Source organism: Oncorhynchus tshawytscha, linkage group LG07 (genome assembly GCF_018296145.1).
Source record: "Oncorhynchus tshawytscha isolate Ot180627B linkage group LG07, Otsh_v2.0, whole genome shotgun sequence".
Classification (NCBI taxonomy): Eukaryota; Metazoa; Chordata; class Actinopteri; order Salmoniformes; family Salmonidae; genus Oncorhynchus; species Oncorhynchus tshawytscha.
The window spans coordinates 40,409,815-40,431,150 of record NC_056435.1 but is presented as its reverse complement, the minus strand read 5'-3'; the positions used below and the strand labels follow the sequence as shown (position 1 = coordinate 40,431,150).

Below are 21,336 nucleotides of genomic sequence, written 5' to 3'. Positions count from 1 at the left end.
AGCGTGTTCCAGTTCCCACCACTATCCAGCAATTTCGCACAGCCATTGAAGAGGAGTGGGACAACATTCCACAAGCCACAATCAACAGCCTCTGATCAACTATATGCAAAGGACCAACAGATTAATATCTCTATTCTCAGTCATGAGAAATCCATAAGCTAGGGCCTAATGCATTTATTTCAATTGACTGATTTCCTTTAAAATAAACTAACTTTTAAAATCTTGTTGCATTTATATTTTTGTTCAGTGTAATTTGTAAAAAATAAAATCTAAAAACATGTTTACACTTTGTCATTATGGGGTATTGTGTGTAGATAGGTGAGGAAAACATCTATTTAATTCATTTTTTATTCAGATTAACACAAAATGTTGAGTAAGTCCAGGGGTATGAATACTTTAAGGCACTGTATGTCATTACTCTCCTATGTTTGACAGACTTAAATATTGCGTCCACCATCCAACAGGGTCACATTTTAAATACAGTACAACTTATATAGCATACATAAATGTTTCATATGCACAACATAAATTCTTCACAAATCCTCTATGTCATGCTCTATAAATGGTGCATAAACATACACAATGAGGTATGTGACATTTGGCAATTCACCCTACATTGTGCCTGGTTATGACATCCTTTATAGTGTATGACATACACTTAGAATATATATGAAGACTTTATGTACGACATACGTTATTCTTTCGTTTAAAATGGGACCTCAAAAGGTTAAATGACTGTCCCACAGGGGCCTCTATGCAAAATACATCCACATTAGTTTCATCATCCTGGTTATGACATCCTTTTATACATAATTTATAGAGTATGACATAGACTTAAATTATATCTGAAGACTTTATGTGGTGCTTATGACGACTTTATGTATGCTATATGAAGCCTTCATAAGTTGTTCTGTTAAGCACTGCTTATGAATATTCATAGTTCACAAAGGCTTTCACTGGAAACAGTTAACCTTTTGGGAGGAGAATGGCATTTCTAGCTGTCCTTCGTGTACAGTAACCACACCCTGCTATGCTTGACAGTCCCCCATGCTCCAGCTATCATAGTTGCTGCTGCTTAACTCCATCCTCTGGAGCTGCTTCCTCTGCTAGTTCTGCCAGGGCCCTGTGAAACTCTGTTTCTGTCACAGTCATGGGATGCAGGGGGAAGAACCCAGCCAGTCCTACAGGAAGACATGAGAGGGTTGACAGTGTCTTAGACCACATAGATTCCCAGGTAGCATTGAGACTTAATTGGAAGTATTGATTACATTTAAAAGTATACTACACTGAACAAAGTGTTGGTGTTGGTCCCTCATGAGCTAAAATCAAAGTTCCCAGAAATGTTGCATTTGCACAAAAAGCTTCTTTCTCTTAAAATGTTGCTTAACAGCATCATCATCATTACACAGGTGCCCCTTGTGCTGGGGACCAGAAAAGGTCACTCTAAAATGTGCAGTTTTGTCACACAACACAATACCACAGATGTCTCAAGTTGAGGGAGCGTGCAATTGGCATTCTGACTGCAGGAATGTCCACCAGAGCTGTTGCCAGAGAATTTAATGTTCATTTATATGCCATAAGCCGCCTCCAATGTCATTTTAGAGAATTTGGCAGTACATCTAACCGGCCTCACAACCGCAGACCATGTGTATGGCGTTATGTGGGTGAGTGGTTTGTTGTTGTGAACAGAGTGCCCCATGGTGGCGGTCGGTTTATGATATGGGCAGGCATAAGCTACGGATAAAGAACAAAATGGCATTTTGAATGCACAGAGATACCGTGACGAGATCCTTAGGCCCAAATGGGGCGGCAGGTAGCCTAGTGGTTAAAGCGTTGGACTGGTAACCGAAAGGTTGCAAGATTGAATCCCCAAGCTGACAAGGTAAAACTGTGTCGTTCTGCCCCTGGCCAAGGCAGTTAACAACCCACTGTTCCTAGGCAGTCATTGAAAATAAGAATTTGTCCTTAACTGACTTGCCTAGTTAAATAAAAAAATAAATTGTCATGCCATTCAACCGCCACCATTACCTTATGTTTCCCAGTCATGTGAAACCCATCTATGAATTTATTTCAAGTGACGAATTTCCTTACATAAAATGTAACTCAATAAAATTGTAAAAACAGTTGCGTTTATATTTTTGTTGTATAGTAAAGGTCACTCTGGCCAGTAGTTAGTTTAGTATATGAACCTGTGATTTAGTGTCTTTTCCATGAAGTAGGCCTTACACTGGTCATTTCAATAAACTTGTAAAGTGTGTGTTGTCATGGTGAGGGTAGAGGGTACACACCTAGAAGTTTGGCCACAGGCTTCGTTGAATGTGCACCACAGCCCATCCAGTACTTGATCCTGCCAGAGTTGATGCTGACCAGTTTCTCATTGTAGATGTTTGGCAGGGGGTCATAAGAGCCTAGCTGTTCTATGTATTTACTGTCTCGTGCTCGCTTGTTGTAAGCTGCCACAATGCGGTAGAAAGGTCTGTTAGACTGTTTGTGGCCAGCCATTGCCAATCTGATGACAATGTGTCCTCCATGGTACGTCTTCAGTAGGAAGGATGCTGTAAGGATAACAACAACAGAAATCAGCATTGTATTGTTTTGTTAAAAAGTGACATTTATATGCAATTAAATTGGCTGAAAAATAGAACAGCATTTGAAGTAGGATTTTTTCTGTCAAAGAGTAAGCAATTAGTTGTGACCACAGCTATGCACCTGTTTTGGCAGGTGCAAAGCTAGGTCAAAGGTTATCAGGTGTTTAGCCAGGTAAATTAGGGATTCACACTGCTTACACATCACAACCGCTCCAATAACACTATGCTATCTGCAAAATACTTGAATCTGGATCGCCACCCACAGTAACGGTTATTTAACATGGTGGAACTCTCTTTTAACAATATCTGCAATAAATGGGAACACCACACACCCAACAGTATTTCATGTCTGGACAATAACTCATTAGCAAGTGGCCATCCCATAATACAAATAACACTCAATGTCTAGCTATTGTGTAGCCATCTGTTGTGTATTCCATGAAATAAACATTACTTATCAGAAACATCATTGGTATAACTACTAGCTTGCTATACACCATACTCATGGCTCGTCAACAGTAAAGGTACAGACATTTCCGGGTAGCTAATAAGCGTACCCCAACGTGCTAGTTAGCCCATGTTTACAGCGTTAGTTAAATAGCAACCTGATCATACTTACATAGATGGACCATGTTTAGGTATACCCTGCAAAAGAGGTCAAACGAATACGTAAGAGATCGAACACGTTTTCAACATTACAGAAAAGAGCACTTCTATTGTCTAATGTGACATTAGTATGGGTGCAGCCATTTTTAAACAGGAAGTGATGTTCTTCTTTGTGTAGTTTTTTGTCACTTGACGCTGTGTATTGCTGCCTCTCGCAGGTCGGAGTGCGGATTGGAATTTTTTGATGAAACGAGCCACTTGCTATTCATCACATGGCAAACTGGCCATCCAGAATCACAACAACATGCTGACTTCTGTCCCATGGAAGCACACACATCGCTTTTGTTACATTGTCCGCTAACTCATCCAGCTATACATATGCCACGTTCAAGTGCAAGTTGGAACTAAGAAAGTGTATGAATTGCTAACCGTTTGTAGTTACAGAGTACCACAGTATAAATCATAATACCCATAAATCCTAGCGGTCAAACGGGGAAATGGTTCCAATCATTTTTCCACCATTCATTTTTTTAATAGTGTATTTTAGAAACACTTAAAATAAGGGCTGGGTTTCGTATAGGCTTACTCTTATTTTAAGAGTTTCTATGGGGAAAATCAATGGTGGAAAAACGATTGGAACCATTTAGCTGTTTTTTTAATATGGGTATTATGACAACTTCACTGTGGGGCTCTATACACGTGCTGTGTTCAACCAGTTAGCAAGTCGTACATTTCAGAGTTTCATAGTTTAGACAAGCACACGAACGCGGCAACAACCCCAAAACCCTACCACCCCATTGGAAGAGATGATCCTTGAAGCGTTTCCTTTAAGTTTCGTAAATGTCCAGCAGATGGCGCCAGTGGACTGTATTACACTGTCAGAGCTCCTAAGTGGACTGATCATCTCCAACAAAAGAGGACAATTTTGCATGTAAGTTGTTATACACTTTAGCAACACTTATGATTGTTTAAATAGACAGTCACACTCATCTATTAATAAATGAAAAATAATCATCATTGTATCAATGATGTATCAAAATCAATAAATCATCTTCATTTAAATATTTATATTGGCTATCAAATTGAGGTGACATGTTGAGTTATTTTTCAGACATTCATTTGGTATTTATTAGCCACTGCAAAAGCATCCGTTAAAAGTCAGACCAATGTGATCCTCTCCTTGCTCTAGATGTCTTTAGATGATTACACAAAGTTCAGCTCTCGCTCCAGCCACTGCAAATGCGGAGTAGAAACATTGATTTCCTGAGAGTGACCCATGAATAGAGGGTTCAGTGCTTTGCATGATGTAAACCGTGTGCACTGATATTTGTTCCCTTTGGGAGCTCCACTCCCTCGCTGGTTGAACATGGTGATTTCACACTCCTGTTGTGGAGAGATGCTGTTCCTGTGTGTGTGACAAACACATGGTTTCTCTGAGGAGGGGTCAGACTCTGATAGCCCTTTGTCTATGAATGAACACATAGTTATATTTGGTAACAGATAGTGCATCTGTTCTCACAGCACATAAGTCTATAACAAGTCTATAAGTCAATAATAAGTCTATAAGTCTTCCTGTTAAGGCAAGGGCTGAGTTCAAGGTTCTACTGCTAACCTACAAAGCATTACATGGGCTTGCTCCTGCCTATCTTTCCGATTTGGTCCTGCCGTACATACCTACACGTACGCTACGGTCACAAGACGCAGGCATCCTTATTGTCCATAGAATTTCTAAGCAAACAGCTGGAGGCAGGGCTTTCTCCTATAGCTCCATTTTTATGGAATGGTCTGCCTACCCATGTGAGAGACGTAGACTCGTCTCAACCTTTAAGTCTTTATTGAAGACTCATCTCTTCAGTAGGTCCTATGATTGAGTGTAGTCTGGCCCAGGAGTGTGAAGGTGAACGGAAAAGGCGCTAGAGCAACTCTGAACCTGCCTGGCAGGTTCCCCTCTCTCCACTGGGATTCTCTGCCTCTAACCCTATTATGGGGGCTGAGTCACTGGCTTACTGGTACTCTTCCATGTCGTCCCTAGGAGGGGTGCGTCACTTGAGTGGGTTGAGTCACTGACGTGATCTTCCTGTCTGGGTTGGCGCCCCCCTTGAGTTGTGCCGTGGCGGAGATCTTTGTGGGCTATACTCGGCCTTGTCTCAGGATGGTAAGTTGGTGGTTGAAGATATCCCTCTAGTGGTGTGGGGCTGTGCTTTGGCAAAGTGGGTGTGGTTATATCCTGCCTGTTTGACGCTGTCCGGGGGTATCGTCGGATGGGGCCACAGTGTCTCCTGACCCCTCCTGTCTCAGCCTCCAGTATTTATGCTGCAGTAGTTTATGTGTCAGGTCAGTCAGGGACAGGGTTTGTTATATCTGGAGTACTTCTTCTGTCTTATCCGGTGTCCTGTGTGAATTTAAGTGTGCTCTCTCTAATTCTTTCTTTCTTTCTTTCTTTCTCTCTCTCTCTCTCTCTCTCTCTCTCTCTCTCTCTCTCTCTCTCTCTCTCTCTCTCTCTCTCTTCTCTTTCTTTCTTTTCTTTCTCTCTTCTCTTGGAGGACCTGAGCACTAGGACCATGCCTCAGGACTACCTTACCTAATGACTTCTTGCTGTCCCCAATCCACCTGGCCGTGCTGCTGCTTCAGTTTCAACTGTTCTGCCTATGGCTATGGAACCCTGACCTGTTCACCGGACGTGCTACCTGTCCCAGACCTGCTGTTTTCAACTTTCTAGAGACAGCAGGAGCGGTAGAGATACTCTGAATGTGATCGGCTATGAAAAGCCAACTGACATTTACTCCTGAGGTGCTGAACTGTTGCACCCGCGACAACCACTGTGATTATTATTATTTGACCCTGTTGGTCATTTATGAACATTTGAACATCTTGGCCATGTTCTGTTATAATCTCCACCCGGCACAGCCAGAAGACGACTGGCCACCCCTCATAGCCTGGTTCCTCTCTAGGTTTCTTCCTAGGTTCTGGCCTTTCTAGGGAGTTTTTCCTAGCCACCGTGCTTCTACACCTGCATTTCTTGCTGTTTGGGGTTTTAGGCTGGGTTTCTGTACAGCACTTTGAGATATCAGCTGATGTAAGAAGGGCTTTATAAATACATTTGATTTAACACAGAACAAGGAGTCCTGTACTGTTACATGTTCGCTCATGACTGTGAGTCCTATCTGCAGGAACTTGACAGCAAACTGTTTTGCTTATGTGAACATGTTTACCATGAATATAATATCTGTACACCTAGTGACTGGATAGGACATGTTATAGTTTGGCTATTTATTGTGTGATACACAACCACACATGTATAATGGTTTGAATATTATTCAATAACTGTCTACTTCTAAAGCACATATCCCCAAAAATGATGCAGGTTAGATCATTGGGTTAACCAGTTGATTTGCAATCCAACAGGCCCGGTCATGTGGAGTTGTAGATGGCCCAGACACCCAACACACATAAAGTTCCATGAAATAACTAGAGATGATATACAGGGAAACACCGTCATTATTGTGCTGACCACTTTTCTGTGCAAAATCAGAAAATGAATAGACACTTCACACAGCTAGACAGCGAGCAAAATGCATCTAGCATGGTGAATCGGCAGTGCATGATTAACTGAACACTGACGTTGAGTCCAGTGGTAGCTGATACTCTCGTGAGGGCCACATGCTCTTTGGGACAGCAAGAGGAGTTGTTCCTGTCGTAATCGTCTGTGACAGTTCAGTTAGAGATGCTCAGATGACCAGATAGTGTACAAGGAAAGAGTCAGAATGAACCCCTTGAAGACGTGTCTTTAAATGAAATGAAGTTGTGATAGAAGTTGGCCACCTTCAGAAATTATGATTATGTTTAAAAAGCTAATAACGGCTGCAAATAACACATAAATGCACATAACTGATATACTCAAGCTAAGATATAGCTAAGCCTTACTACAGGTCCCCTCCGGTCGTTTGAACAAGACACTGGGCTTGAAGAAAAGACATGAGTCAATGAGCTCTCAGAAAGATTGAACAGCCTATGCCCACTCAGAAAACAGAGAGGTGGGTGAGATGAACTGACTCCGTGTAGTACCAGTAAGCCAGTTTCACACATTCATTGGGGAAACATTTTAACCAGCATGTCTGTCCCAAATATTCATTTTATCAAGCGGATTATTGAGGAGAGGGGAGGCCAAGGAGGCCAGATGAAGCTTCACAGACTCTCCCATGACACCCATCCCTAACATGATAACCAAAGCATGCTTCTTACCCATTCGCAATTAGATTATCTGTTCTGCTAACATTTGTGTTTCACATCTTGACTGAAACCTCCGCATTGTCTTCAGTGTGATTTGCAAGACATTTTAGAGTTTGCGATACGATTTTTCAATCAGATTTCTCCCATGTGTGCACTACTGGAGCTTGAACTGAAACAGTAAAGCAAATCTTGTTTTATGGAAAAGGACATGAATAGATACGTATTCCTTTGGAACATAGGAAAATATGGAACCTCACACATTTGACTAACTTTACCTGAGAAGTATTCAGATGCCAATCCACATGTTGTCTCTGGATGGACCGGACCTGCAGTTTAAATTAGTCTCATTAAAAACAATCCCATGTTATCACCAACAAGCTTCCCAGCCTTGTAGAACGCGTACAGTTTTGAACACGTTTAATCAACTACCCACATAAAGAAATGTCTGGTCTCAGTCCACTGTGAGGTCTCAAGTCTGACTTAGTCCCCTGCCTGCTGTCTCTGTCCAGCTACACTGGTGCCATCCATCCTCTATGAACCCATGGACCCAACAGAGACAGACAGAGGGACATTTTGTCTCTCATGTTGGGGATCAAATTCTGTCTTTTTCCACTGATTGATCTCTCAGATGGATTCAGTGAGACTAATTATGGCAGCATGCAAAATGGAGGCTGTTACTTTCATCTTCATTAAACAAAGGACTTGCTTTCTTCCTTCGGCTTTTTCAAAGAGATGCTTTTAACTGATTAAGGGCAAAACACGACTAGTCTATCACATGCTGCTAGGAGTTGAAGAATTGAAGGGTTTTGTTGCTAAATGGATGGATCTGTTTCTAAAACAAACAGCATCAATATCTTTGTTAGACAATTCGTAAGTGGCCTTCTGTTGCCTTCTGGTGTATGTGCAGCACAACCTTGAGACAAATATCTTTGAAACATGCTTTATTGCAATGGCTTGAAAAGGACTGACGGTGCTTTAAAGCATTGGCCGAAAAGAAACAGGAATTATCCTGGAGGTGAATAGGAACTCCATTGGTTTGTGAAGGCTATGAATAACATGCAAGTGTTTTTGAATGGTCCCTTTAGTTTTACTCTGAGATGTATTGTTCCTTCAGTCTGAGATGTGCCTGTAGTCTGGAGTGGTGCAGACAGTAAATGGTCAATAGCTGGTCAGGATAGTCACAGCTTGTTAAAGGGAAGATGTTTGGGGAACACAGTCCACTCACTGTGACTTCCTGCTCACCATCCCAGGATCCACTGATGGCTGCTGCACGGGGTGATGCTGCAGAGCCAGGATGGTTGGTTGGGTGAAAGGGCAAGAGGATTTGGCATGCACATCAGACCGTGATGCCACAGCATGGGGTTCTATCACATGTTGTACACACAGGTCACACACACACAGACACACAAGCACACGCACACACGTGATTATGGGGCACAACTCCTCAAGTCTATTTGTTAAACCATACAATTTACAGTGTGGTACACAGAGCACATCATTTTGGTGTGTAGTTTGTTGCTTGTTTGTTAGTGTTGTTTCTTACTGGAGCTCTGATGCCTCTCAGGTATAGACAGTGTGGACAAGTAGTCTACTTCACCACTACAGCAGGTTACACAATGTCGCAAGGGGAAGGTGGAGTTTGATTTGATTTTTAGATTATACGTATTAATTAGCTAATACAAATAACATTCAGGATCTCTTGTATTAATATTCATAGGGATTTTGTAGAATTTATCAGACATCAACGAAGACACATTCATCAAATACTGTTCATGATTTCCACTTAAATTAGTCACAGAAATATTGTTTGAAATATTCATGCTCTTGAAATGAAATATCATGCTCGCTCTGATCTTCACTTTGCGTTTTAGTAGTAATATAACTTTTATAAACTAACTCTTACTTAGCAATTATAAATAATTAATGGCCTCCAGAGAAAATTAAATGGTGATAATGGAATAAAACTTAAATACAATATAGTCACATGGTCTAGGTCAAGATTCCGGGATGTGTTTGCAATCATAAATAGAGTGTTTAATCACATACAAACCGCATTACTACGTAATATCTGCTCAATGTTTGATTCCCCCATAAATGATCTTCGATTAGGCTTTCAGTGATACAACAAATAAAACATTTTGACTGACCTGGTCCTCCTCTGGTCAGGGTTGTGTCATCTGAGGGCCCTGACCGACACTCAACAGGGTTGTGTCATCTGAGGGCCCTGACCGACACTCAACAGGGTTGTGTCATCTGAGGGCCCTGACCGACACTCAACAGGGTTGTGTCATCTGAGGGCCCTGACAGACACTCAACAGGGTTGTGTCATCTGAGGGCCCTGACAGACACTCAACAGGGTTGTGTCATCTGAGGGCCCTGACAGACACTCAACAGGGTTGTGTCATCTGAGGGCCCTGACAGACACTCAACAGGTTTGTGTCATCTGAGTGCCCTGACAGACACTCAACAGGGTGGTGTCATCTGAGTGCCCTGACAGACACTCAACAGGGTTGTGTCATCTGAGGGCCCTGACAGACACTCAACAGGGTTGTGTCATCTGAGGGCCCTGACAGACACTCAACAGGGTTGTGACAGACAATCATCTGAGGGCCCTGACAGACACTCAACAGGGTTGTGTCATCTGAGGGCCCTGACCCTGACAGACAAGACAACAGGTTTGTGTCATCTGAGGGCCCTGACAGACAATCAACAGGTTTGTGTCATCTGAGAGCCCTGACAGACAATCAACAGGTTTGTGTCATCTGAGGGCCCTGACAGACAATCAACAGGGTTGTGTCATCTGAGGGCCCTGACAGACACTCAACAGGGTTGTGTCATCTGAGGGCCCTGACAGACACTCAACAGGGTTGTGTCATCTGAGGGCCCTGACAGACACTCAACAGGGTTGTGTCATCTGAGGGCCCTGACAGACACTCAACACGGTTGTGTCATCTGTGACAGACACTCTGAGGGCCCTGACAGACAAGCAACAGGTTTGTGTCATCTGAGGGCCCTGACAGACAATCAACAGGTTTGTGTCATCTGAGGGCCCTGACAGACAATCAACAGGTGTGTGTCATCTGAGGGCCCTGACAGACAATCAACAGGGTTGTGTCATCTGAGGGCCCTGACAGACACTCAACAGGGTTGTGTCATCTGAGGGCCCTGACAGACACTCAACAGGGTTGTGTCATCTGAGGGCCCTGACAGACACAATCAACAGGGTTGTGTCATCTGATCTGGGCCCTGACAGACACTCAACAGGGTTGTGTCATCTGAGGGCCCTGACAGACAGACAATCAACAGGGTTGTGTCATCTGAGGGCCCTGACAGACAGACACTCAACACCCTGGTTGTGTCATCTGAGGGCCCTGACAGACACTCAACAGGGTTGTGTCATCTGAGGGCCCTGACAGACAAGCAACAGGTTTGTGTCATCTGAGGGCCCTGACAGACAATCAACAGGTTTGTGTCATCTGAGGGCCCTGACAGACAATCAACAGGTTTGTGTCATCTGAGGGCCCTGACAGACAATCAACAGGGTTGTGTCATCTGGGGCCCTGACAGACAAGCAACAGGGTTGTTTTATCTGAGTGGCTCTGCATGAATTTCTCCTACTCAACACAGCAGGAACAGTCATGACTTGTTTTACACCATCTACTATTCACTATTATCTTGTGCGATGGTGGGATGCAAATCATCAAAGACTTGGATGTATGCAATTAAACACAGAGGCTATAGTATAACATCTTTCTTTACAGATCTAAAGGGAACAGGCATGATACCACCACAACACTTACATACACAAACAAAACAGACAGACTCAAACTGGAGGGGTATTTGAAGTAGATGTATATTTGAAGTGCAGTGACATTTGACTGTAGAGGGAAACTAGGGTAGTGTTGGGCTGTTAACTGAAGAGACAGGTGAGCTCTGCCCCAAGGCGATAGGGGCCTTTGGTTATTCCAGAATCCGTTTGTTTGTCCCTCTGTGGGTTGTCTAGTGAGAAGGACAGCTATTCCTCTCTGTTTCTCAGTGGCAGGGCTTTAGCATCCCGCACCTTGCACGTAAACACATGAGCAGCCAACACTTTCATGTACCCAAAGTTTAAATGTCCAAAAACAAACTAGTTGGACAGGCTCTTCATCTCCCAAGCCTCCATACTGTCAATGAGATGTCTACTGTATACCAATCTAGTGAGCTAGGGGTTTTAGGTTACAACAGGATTCATGCAATAATGAGCAGTGACAGGATGTCACCCACGCTGCCATGGATCACCCTCTACCCCCCCTCACCCCCCACCCACCCATCCAGCTGGGGACACCTGCTGCCAGCCTGATGTCACCTCCACTCCCCCGCTCCCATCTCCTTTCCCCTCAGGGGTTACTTAGTGATGCTGCTGATCTGGCTGTGAGGGAGTTCACCTGCCCTCCTCTCCACTTCACTCTGTCATGGTCATCTCTATCTTGTGGGCACAACATCAGCCTATCAGAGCCCTAGCTGTGTCTGTCTGTCCAGTGTCTCCCTTAAGCATATGTCTGTTTGTATTAATGAGATGAGTATCTATAAACAGCACCCTCTAATTAACTAAAGAAAGCAGCTCTCCTTTCCTCTTACAAGACCATTTTATATAGTATCTCTCTCTGCATCCTGATAAAAAATAATTTGCATTAGGAAGCAATAACACATTTTGATCATTCCAAGCAGATGTGAACATGCCCCAGCAAGTTAACAAGATTCTGCTGGATTTGCAGAGCAGAGCAAAGTAGAACGTGTTAGTGTCTGATCTGCAGCGTCACGGTACACTCTAAGTGGGAGGACCTGGCACATAACTAACATGGTCCTGGCAGTAGTCTGCTCTGGTCTGCAGCAGTCGCACCTGTCTGAACACAGACCAGGCCACAGAGGGGAGATAGAGACCCTTCTGCCACTCTATCACCTCCATATGGACATGAAATACTTTCGAAGAAATGTTGATGTGTTTTTGTTCAAGATAATCATTTATCCAAATATGTCTCAAATTGAAAGACAATGCACACCAAGTGGAACTCACAAGCTGTGTGTGAAGGCAGAGACTACAGAGAGAGGAAAAAAGTGCTTTGTATTATGAAGGAGTCTTATCTTATAGTAAAGTAAAATACCAACAAGCTCTATGAGGACATAAATAAAGGACCCAAGATTTGCTATTTTACTAGGCGGAAAATATTTGCACTGGTTGTCTGTATCCAATTTAGTTGTATGTTGTAAATAGCTTTTTCTGTACAGTGTGCAATTTGTTTCAACTCTGTAATGTACAACTTTACATATCAACAAAAGGATAAGCATTCCATGTTTTTGGCTGAAGATACTCTTTAATATCAAAGAGAAGAGAATAGCAGTGGGAAAATAGTATTATGTTAGGGAACTTTCAATTATGTTAGAAAAATGTTAAAGTAATGCTTCAAGTTGGGAACACCACATACAAGAAGTCATTACAACTATATTCATGTAATACTTTACTTTGTTCAAACTATGGTGGTTAAATAAGCAATGCTCTTATCAAAGGTAGGCTTTTTTGTGTACTTCCAACATGAATAGATAAAAATTGTACAAGGCACTATGAGTTGATGCAGGATGGAGATAGGATGCCTTGCAGAGAAACAGCAGTATTCACCTACAAGCTAAAAAGAAACTTGGGTAATTGCCATGTCATAAATAATGAGGCTTTGTAGCAAAGTGTTTGAAGAACAACCCAGATCAAGATAAGACTGGAGACAATATGTTAAAAGGGGAAGTGTTTTCTGTCTTGTGAATTTGATAAAAGAAACAAGTGACAGTCCCTTATTGGAATCAGATGCAGGGACATGTATCAGTGAGGGGAGGGGGGCTGTGTCAATCAACTGTCACAACGAGACATCTTTCTCTGGAAATATATACCCAATATCTCCTGAAATTCTCCTGCATGTAGTTTGCTGTACTTTCATCAGCCATTCGTTTACCTCGTGAATATAGGGGACATAGAGAGGGCATGTAAAGTAAAGGTCGTCGCCCTCTAGCGGACATTAGCGTACATCATTGCCCCATCGTGTGAAACGCGCCTAAAAGTATTAAGCTGGTCATGCAGACAAAGTGGCAACACAATGATTGTGTAAGTGATATAGCCCACCGTGCTTAATGTTGACTCAATTTTTTAAAAGTATTTTGGTGTCATGGTTTGCCAAGAGTTCAGAATCTCAGTTCGTGAACAGGAGCTGGGATGCGTTTCTTGCAATCGGTTTGTCCTTAAATGAAAATGTACAAAACAAACCTGTAAAATCTAGTGTTATAACAACTTAATTTAATAGTAAAGGGTAATAGGGTGCTGAATTTGTAATTTAATCACAAAAGTTAATTATGGCTGTGGATTGCAAATAAATGCATTGAGTAAATAATGCATAGCTATTTCCTTTATTTTTACATACTCCTTATGGGAAACCTAAAAGCAAGTGGACCAGACTAAAGACACTTTTATAAAGATATTGCCTGACAGGTTGATATTGACATTGTTAGGCCTAATACTATAATATTTTAAATAAAATTAACCAATATTATCATCATTATCATGGTTATCAGCATTTTTGTTAGAATTGTACTTAGGCCTACATAAAGATAGACATGGTGGGGCTCTCAATATCAACCAAAATAACCCACACTAAAGAAAGAACACGTGAATGTTTACTGTTTATTGATTTTATAATATTTAAATAAACATGTTCCAATCCTTTTACATTCATTTCAATAAAGCAGACACAAACTTGACATGATACTTGAAGTACAAAATAATAATACTGAACCAGCCTTACATTATTACGAGGTTTGAAAAACACAGTTGAGGGGAAGGTGATTTATATTCCTATTTTTATCGTGAGAGAGCGAACGTATTGCTAACATACCTCCTCGCTGAAGGCAGGAGAAAGACAGCTGATGTTTTCATCTAAAGAATGTTTTTCTAGAAAACGCTTTTGTTTGGTTTTCACGTGATTGATGCTTGACTTAATCCAATGCTCGGTGAGTCTTCCGAGGTGGGTGAGGCGGGCTCTTTGTGCCTTCTATCCCATGTGAAGCAAACCAAAGCGGCAGGGTTAGGGTCATAGCTATTCCGCTGGGTACCAGGTCCTCCCCATCCGCGCATCTGCATGTGAAATCGCCATTTCACCCCTCCACACTCCCTAATTGTTGCAAAAATGATTTGTGAAATTGCCTTCCACCAGTACTGTTTTCCACAGCAATTGTATATGCACTGCAGGCCCACAGAGTTGACACGCGACTTTCAACCTAGTCTTCTTTCTTAGGCTACTTAAGAATGTAGGCTAATAGTTTTAACCCTAGTACTTTTATTAGAATTAGCTTTAAGCTATTGCTATTTGAAAGGTACCTCTTGTAAGTGTTCTCTACGCCTGCCTGTTAGGCTATCCGCCTACTACCACCATAGATCGGTGGAATTACTGTAATACTCAGAAGCTTGCACGTTTAACTGAAAATGATTTGATGTTCTCAACACGCAATTTTCGGCCTAATTGAAGTTAAAATGTTAATTTCCAAAATAGAATGTCTTCACCTATATTGTGATATTGAATTCCACGGATGAAATCTAAATAGCAATGGGAACCGTGTCTGTATGAAATATGCTACCGCAAACTCATACAGGCCTATCCTACAGGTGTTTTCTGCAGAAGAGAACGCGGGTGACAGACTAACTAGTTTATTATATTGTTATCAAATCAATAACGCTGCCGAGACCCTTACGGAAACCCCCTCTTATTCCCTAGACATTTGGTGAATTAGTTTACTCTGCTGAATCCAGTCTGTGAACACACTGTAAAAATATGTATTTAAAAAAGTATTCCGCGTGATTTTTTATAATACATTCCTGTGAGCTAAAAATCTCCTCTAATAATGACCTTTAAAAATCACCTCTAATACATCCAAGTTAACTTTTTAAAAATATTCTATTTAGATGTATTTATGTTATATTTATATTTGTATTGTTTTAGTTCGTTGAACATTTTCCTGTCAGATAGGCCTAAATGTTTAAATTCTGCTTTGATCATTATAGTCTATTACAATTACTTCAGTCTACAATTGAAAAGTCGTAAAAACAGATATAAACCAGATAGGGTCTTCACTAATCTTGATTATTGGTCATTGCATGAGTTGCAACTCACAGTTAGGCGCTTGTTGGGCCTCTTTCTACTATTTATGATGGCAGTTAGGTCAGATTTCTTTTTAAAAAATGTTCTCATTTACAACTGCGACCTGGCCAAGATAAAGCAAAGCAGTGCGACACAAACAACAACACAGAATTACACATGGAATAAACAAACATACAGTCAATAATACAATAGAAAAAGTCCATATACAGTGTGTGCAAATGAGGTAGGATAAGGGAGGTAAGGGAATAGATTGCTGAAGCACCTCAATGGTCAGTCAGTCAGTCCCTCAACGTAAAGGTCGAATCTATCCCCATGGAAATGAGGGTGACTTTGAGCGGGGGAATAGAGTTGCTCTTGGAGTAGGCCTAATATTCAGTTCACTTCTTTAACCTTTACTGCACTTTTCGTGTAGTCTTTTTCCTATAGTGTTGAACCTCAAATTACTATCTGATATCATAAAAAGTTTAAGCCAACGTGACCATAGCAAATAATTATCTCCAAGTTTAAACAATGAATGTAGGTTACTACACACACACACACACACACACACACACATATGCGTACATACATACATACACACACACATATGCGTACATACATACATACATACATACATACATACATACATACATACATACATACATACATACATACATACATACATACATACATACATACATACATACATACATACACACACACACACATACATACATACATACATACATACATACATACATACATACATACATACATACATACATACATACATACATACATACATACATACATACATACATACATACATACATACATACATACATACATACATACATACATACATACATACATACATACATACATACATACATACACACATACACACATACATACATACATAATACAATGTGGATTTGTGAATATTATACTTACACAAATATAGATATACATTAATACATCTTGTTTATAATGATTCACATGTGTGGACAGAGCAAAGGAGTCGTGTTTTATTCAGGTATAATGATTACCATCACATCTGTTTGGTTTTGTTTCTTAGTTTTGTAATGTGGAGGGACTGACACAATGAATTCAAAACTGCATGAGTGCGTTGCTTCCCATGCGGTTGTCTGATTGGTCGACAAGTCCGCGGCTATACCCACTCTCCCTGTCATGAATTAAATAAGGACCGTCGAGCCTATCGGCGCGCTTCAGTGTCTCCTCCTACAACGCGCGCCAAAGTTGGCCACTTATACTACTTTCAACCAGTAGGCAGACGTTAAAACTAGCTGATAACGTATATCAAGGTAAAGAATTAAATAAACTTTGCCCATTTACACATTTGAGTTCAAGGTGCAACCCTCCCTTAACACTGCACAAAACCCTTTACTAAAGGGGTCTTCTTTTACCCCACAAACTCACCAACCAGGTGACGAACATCACCACTTTTTCTGTTGGAGGGGTTTTAGTATTTAGGACTTTCTCTGACTGGGACTACGATTTTATTGTTTCCTTTTTATCCTTTTGAGAGGAGACATTTCGTCACATCCTGTCGGCGTAGACCTATATTTTCTTGTCTGGACTTTGCACGAGTAAGAATTTGGTATCAGTGCCCACCCGGTGTTGCTTCAGTAGCTAGAATGGCTACTTTACCAGGAACAGTGCCTCGAATGATGCGCCCTGCGCCAGGCCAGAACTACCCCCGCACCGGATTCCCTCTGGAAGGTACGGCATCTTTTTAACTTGGAAAAAAATTCATGAGAGTTGCAACAAAAACTAACTCGTCATCTTAGAGGGAGGTTATAGCTCATCTTCGTGAAAGATTAGGAAATATTAGGCAATTGTGTTTTTGATTTGTTGTAGCTCATCTTTGTTAAATATTAGACCATTGTATTTTCTATTGTTTATTAATTTAGGTCTAGGCTACTATACAGGGAAAATGAAATGGTTGTGTTACAGAATAGACAGCCTAACATGGCTTGACAGGCCTAGATGTTGATTGTAGAAGTATAGGCCTACTTTAAATGTATTATTTCTAGTGTTTGTTACGTTTACCTATATCACTGACAATATGGATTATCAAAATGTTACTTCATAGAATGTTGAATGCGTGATAGGCCTATCCTCCTGATTGATTAGTGATCGTTTTATGCAATTAAAAACGCACCAAACCAATGGTGACATGGTTGCTAAGATAACTTCATGAGTCAAAATTATAAACTATGCGAGGAAATAAAATTAAAAAAGATCTAAGCAAATGCGCGGAAAAATACCAATTTGTATTTGCATGTAGGCCTATTTATGCGAATCGGTCCCAATCACAGCCTGTTCGTGCTCAAGAGCTTTTAACGAAAATGCACAAAACCAAAAGCTCCAGGATTTGTTGAAGTATCCTGTTGCTGCAAATGGAAACAAAATACACAGCAAAGAGATAGCTCAAAGGATCACATCAATATTTGTACAGCATGACTAGGAATAATCAAGGTGGAAAGTTCCACACTCTTCAGTGCCTCTTGAATACGAAATTAGATCCTCAAGTGCTCTATGGCACTAATGATACGTCCTGCCAGCCAGGCTGACTGGGAATGAGTGTGGGCAGGGTTCCCTACTAAGAATGGATGGGCTGTGGGATATGTTTGGAATGTGTCTATCTTATAGTTTAGTATAATAAACCTTTGCTGCTACCAGCTCTCACAGTCTAATGTCAGAATTAGACGTTCAGCCATTCGACACATCCATACACATATTATTACTGTATTATTATCACGGTTGTGATGACGATAATGATAATTAATATTATTATGATGATTATTATAGGCGCATGATAATGGGATTTGGGCCGAAAATTGATAGTCAAGAACTACAGGCCAGGCCTACTTATTTTGTATTGAATTATTGTCTATGTGAAATAACTCTCAAGATATTAATTAATTTAAAGTTGGCCTATATAGTACCAAACCAATTTCACATCAACATATTTAATTGTTTATCCTTAACCTAATTTCACATTGCCCTTTTTGTCATTGCATTGTTGTCTAACTTGATCTCTTGCGCATTAAACTTTAACAATTACAATATCATCAGGACAATATACAGGACCTGAATATGTTTATTGTGGAACAGTATCAACCCCGCTGGGCCAAGGTCGGGTGAACCAGCTCGGTGGAGTGTTCATCAACGGGAGGCCACTGCCAAATCATATCAGACACAAGATAGTAGAGATGGCCCACCATGGCATCCGACCCTGTGTAATCTCGCGACAGCTACGAGTTTCCCATGGTTGTGTCTCCAAAATCCTCTGTCGGTACCAGGAGACCGGTTCCATTCGTCCCGGGGCAATAGGAGGCAGCAAGCCTAGGGTGAGTGGAGGACTATATTTTCTACGTTATTTCACAATCGACTTCAGCTAGCCGACACCTTGACCTGCAATTCGTGTAAGACTACCAATTATTCTTCTTCTTCGTCAGTTATCATGTCACGTGCATTTTACACACCTGCATGCCTGCATGATGCAAACATTTCCACACACAAACATTATGAGTTATAGCCTATAAGTTATGACTATTGCATGGAGTGAAATACATGCCGTTTTGTGTGTGATTGATTTGTGAGGTAGCCTATGAAGACACGAACCGTACATCTCGAAACTAGGCCTTCAATCAGGAAGTTTAGTAGTATAGGCCATAGGTTAATTGCTAGAAGGTATCCAGTTTTTGTCGAATTAAACGTCAGATTTGGCTTTTCGTAGCAGGTTTAGAAAATGTACCCAGTTAATTTAACGAAATGACTGGGCTATAGGCCTTGACATGTTGTAGGAAGGCATGCGTCTACATTTCAGACTCCCAATCAGGGAAACACGTAGGCTATGTGTATTTGTATCCATATACATTACAATATCATGTTCTTCGTGTGAATTAAACGTTGTTTCGACTTTCCTCTCTCTGTGTCTGGCCGTTGCACGTTATAAAATCCACAGCAGGTATCAACTCCGGATGTGGAGAAGCGGATTGAGGAGTACAAGCGAGAAAACCCTGGGATGTTCAGTTGGGAGATCCGGGACAAGCTGCTGAAGGACGGGGTGTGCGACAGAAGCACTGTTCCTTCAGGTGAGGCTTCTGGTAAGCAACTTTTCCTTCTTATGGTGATTACTGTAAGGGGATGAGACATGAACCCATCTACAGGCTGGTATTTGATGTGCAGTTTTTATATATTGTACTTCTATTTTTGTAACTTTATCATTTTTCACATTGTCTTGACATGAGCTGATGAGCATATACATATACCATTCATTTACTACACAAAATACCGTAGGTCTTTTTTGTTGTAATCCAAGGCCTATTTGGTTTTCTCTCAGTGAGCTCCATCAGCCGAGTTCTGAGGGCCCGATTCGGCAAGAAAGATGACGACGACGATAGTGATAAGAAGGATGAAGACGGGGAAAAGAAAACAAAGCACAGCATCGACGGGATTCTCGGCGATAAAGGTAGGCCAGCAAAGAAAAACATGGCTTACTTTGCTATGAATTGTGACTAAATCTTGTCATTCTTATTTGTCCTATTAAACAATAAAATGTTAGGCGTACTTTTATCCTATACACACACTTCCACGATAATGCAGTATTAGGCACCTGCTTATTCCAATAGCAATATCATCAACATCAACAACCATTATTTGTATTATTATCGTTATCGCTATTGTTGTTATTATTACATTTTAGTAGGCCTACACCCTATTCCTATTAGGCCTATATAATTAATCATTATTTTATTTATTATTATTTGGAGGTGAAGCTACAGTTGTTTTTTTAATCATCTTGTAATTTTCAATTAGGTCAACAATTGATTTAAATGTATTTTTCTATGGTCTATATCTCTTGGGAAATTCTTATACTTTTATGGTAAATCGGAAAATCCTCTCGCAGATTGGCTCATGCTTTGAAATCCCAGTCAGTCTTTACTCAATTACTCAATTATTTATGTGAGCCCTGACGGAAGGTAGCCTATTTAGCTCCAGAAAATGTATTTGTTTTACAAATTCCTCTCCCGCTCTTTTAACGATCTTCCTAAACGACAGCTGACAGTTGACCGGTTTGCCAATCACTGTCGGTTTAGAGACACTACATCACTTGTCAGTTAAACTGAGACGAGGAGGGCTCTTCTCTGCAGCCATATCCCCGTAATACTCACGGCAATTACGTTAATGCTTGCACACATTAACTAGTTGGTAACAAACGTTTTTGAAACAAATGATTAACATTTAAAAAATAACAACGCTTATTGTGAATATTACCATTTTTAACATTATAGCTAATCGGAATAAACGACATTATTTATTTAGCTAGTATTTTAAGATAACTCAAATTCATATTTTTGTATAGCCTAAGTCTATATGAAAAAATGTAATTCAGTTAGTTAGTTCGTGTTATTGTACCACTTGTCAGTCCGCTCTCTGCCATTGAATATAGAGGGAGAGAGAAAATCATAGTGCTTATACAAACCTGTCCTGAAAGAGACAAAGGTCGCCATTTAAGGAGATCAAACATCATTGAATAGGGTTTAGATAATAATTCACAAAAAGATTTTCCCCATAAAATACACCGCCAAGCTTATTCGAACTTGAAGATGAACTTCAGTCGCAAAACCTCTCTCCAATGACGCTTTCTAAAGTGAAGATTCCGAGGTAGGTCTACAAAGGCAAATCTTAGAAAACAGGGCAGCAAAAAGGGGAATAGTCCGGTCCATTCT

The 21,336-nt window shown here is 40.9% G+C and overlaps 2 protein-coding genes across 9 annotated transcripts in view; one reads left to right on the top strand and one right to left on the bottom strand.

The window, feature by feature from the left end:
* Positions 1-330: 330 nt before the first annotated feature.
* LOC112255480 (28S ribosomal protein S16, mitochondrial) lies at positions 331-3,365 on the bottom strand. The gene is made up of 3 exons (XM_024428461.2): positions 3,208-3,365; positions 2,289-2,555; positions 331-1,181 (listed from the first exon to the last, which is right to left on the bottom strand). The coding sequence occupies exons 1-3, from the start codon at positions 3,218-3,220 to the stop codon at positions 1,060-1,062; spliced, it is 402 nt and encodes a 133-aa protein (XP_024284229.2). The 5' UTR covers positions 3,221-3,365; the 3' UTR covers positions 331-1,059.
* Positions 3,366-16,828: 13,463 nt separating this feature from the next.
* LOC112255262 (paired box protein Pax-7-like) overlaps positions 16,829-21,336 on the top strand; it is an 82,784-nt gene continuing 78,276 nt past the window's right edge. For 2 of the 8 annotated variants that reach the window (XM_042324410.1, XM_042324409.1), the window contains exons 1-4: positions 16,829-17,317; positions 18,716-18,951; positions 19,569-19,698; positions 19,947-20,075. In XM_042324410.1, the coding sequence (XP_042180344.1) occupies positions 17,233-17,317; positions 18,716-18,951; positions 19,569-19,698; positions 19,947-20,075 (580 nt within the window). In that variant the 5' untranslated portion in view covers positions 16,829-17,232. Of the gene's footprint in view, positions 17,318-18,676; positions 18,952-19,568; positions 19,711-19,946; positions 20,076-21,336 lie in introns of all 8 variants that reach the window. The other 6 variants (XM_042324408.1, XM_042324407.1, XM_042324406.1 and 3 more) reach the window with 3 other exon arrangements.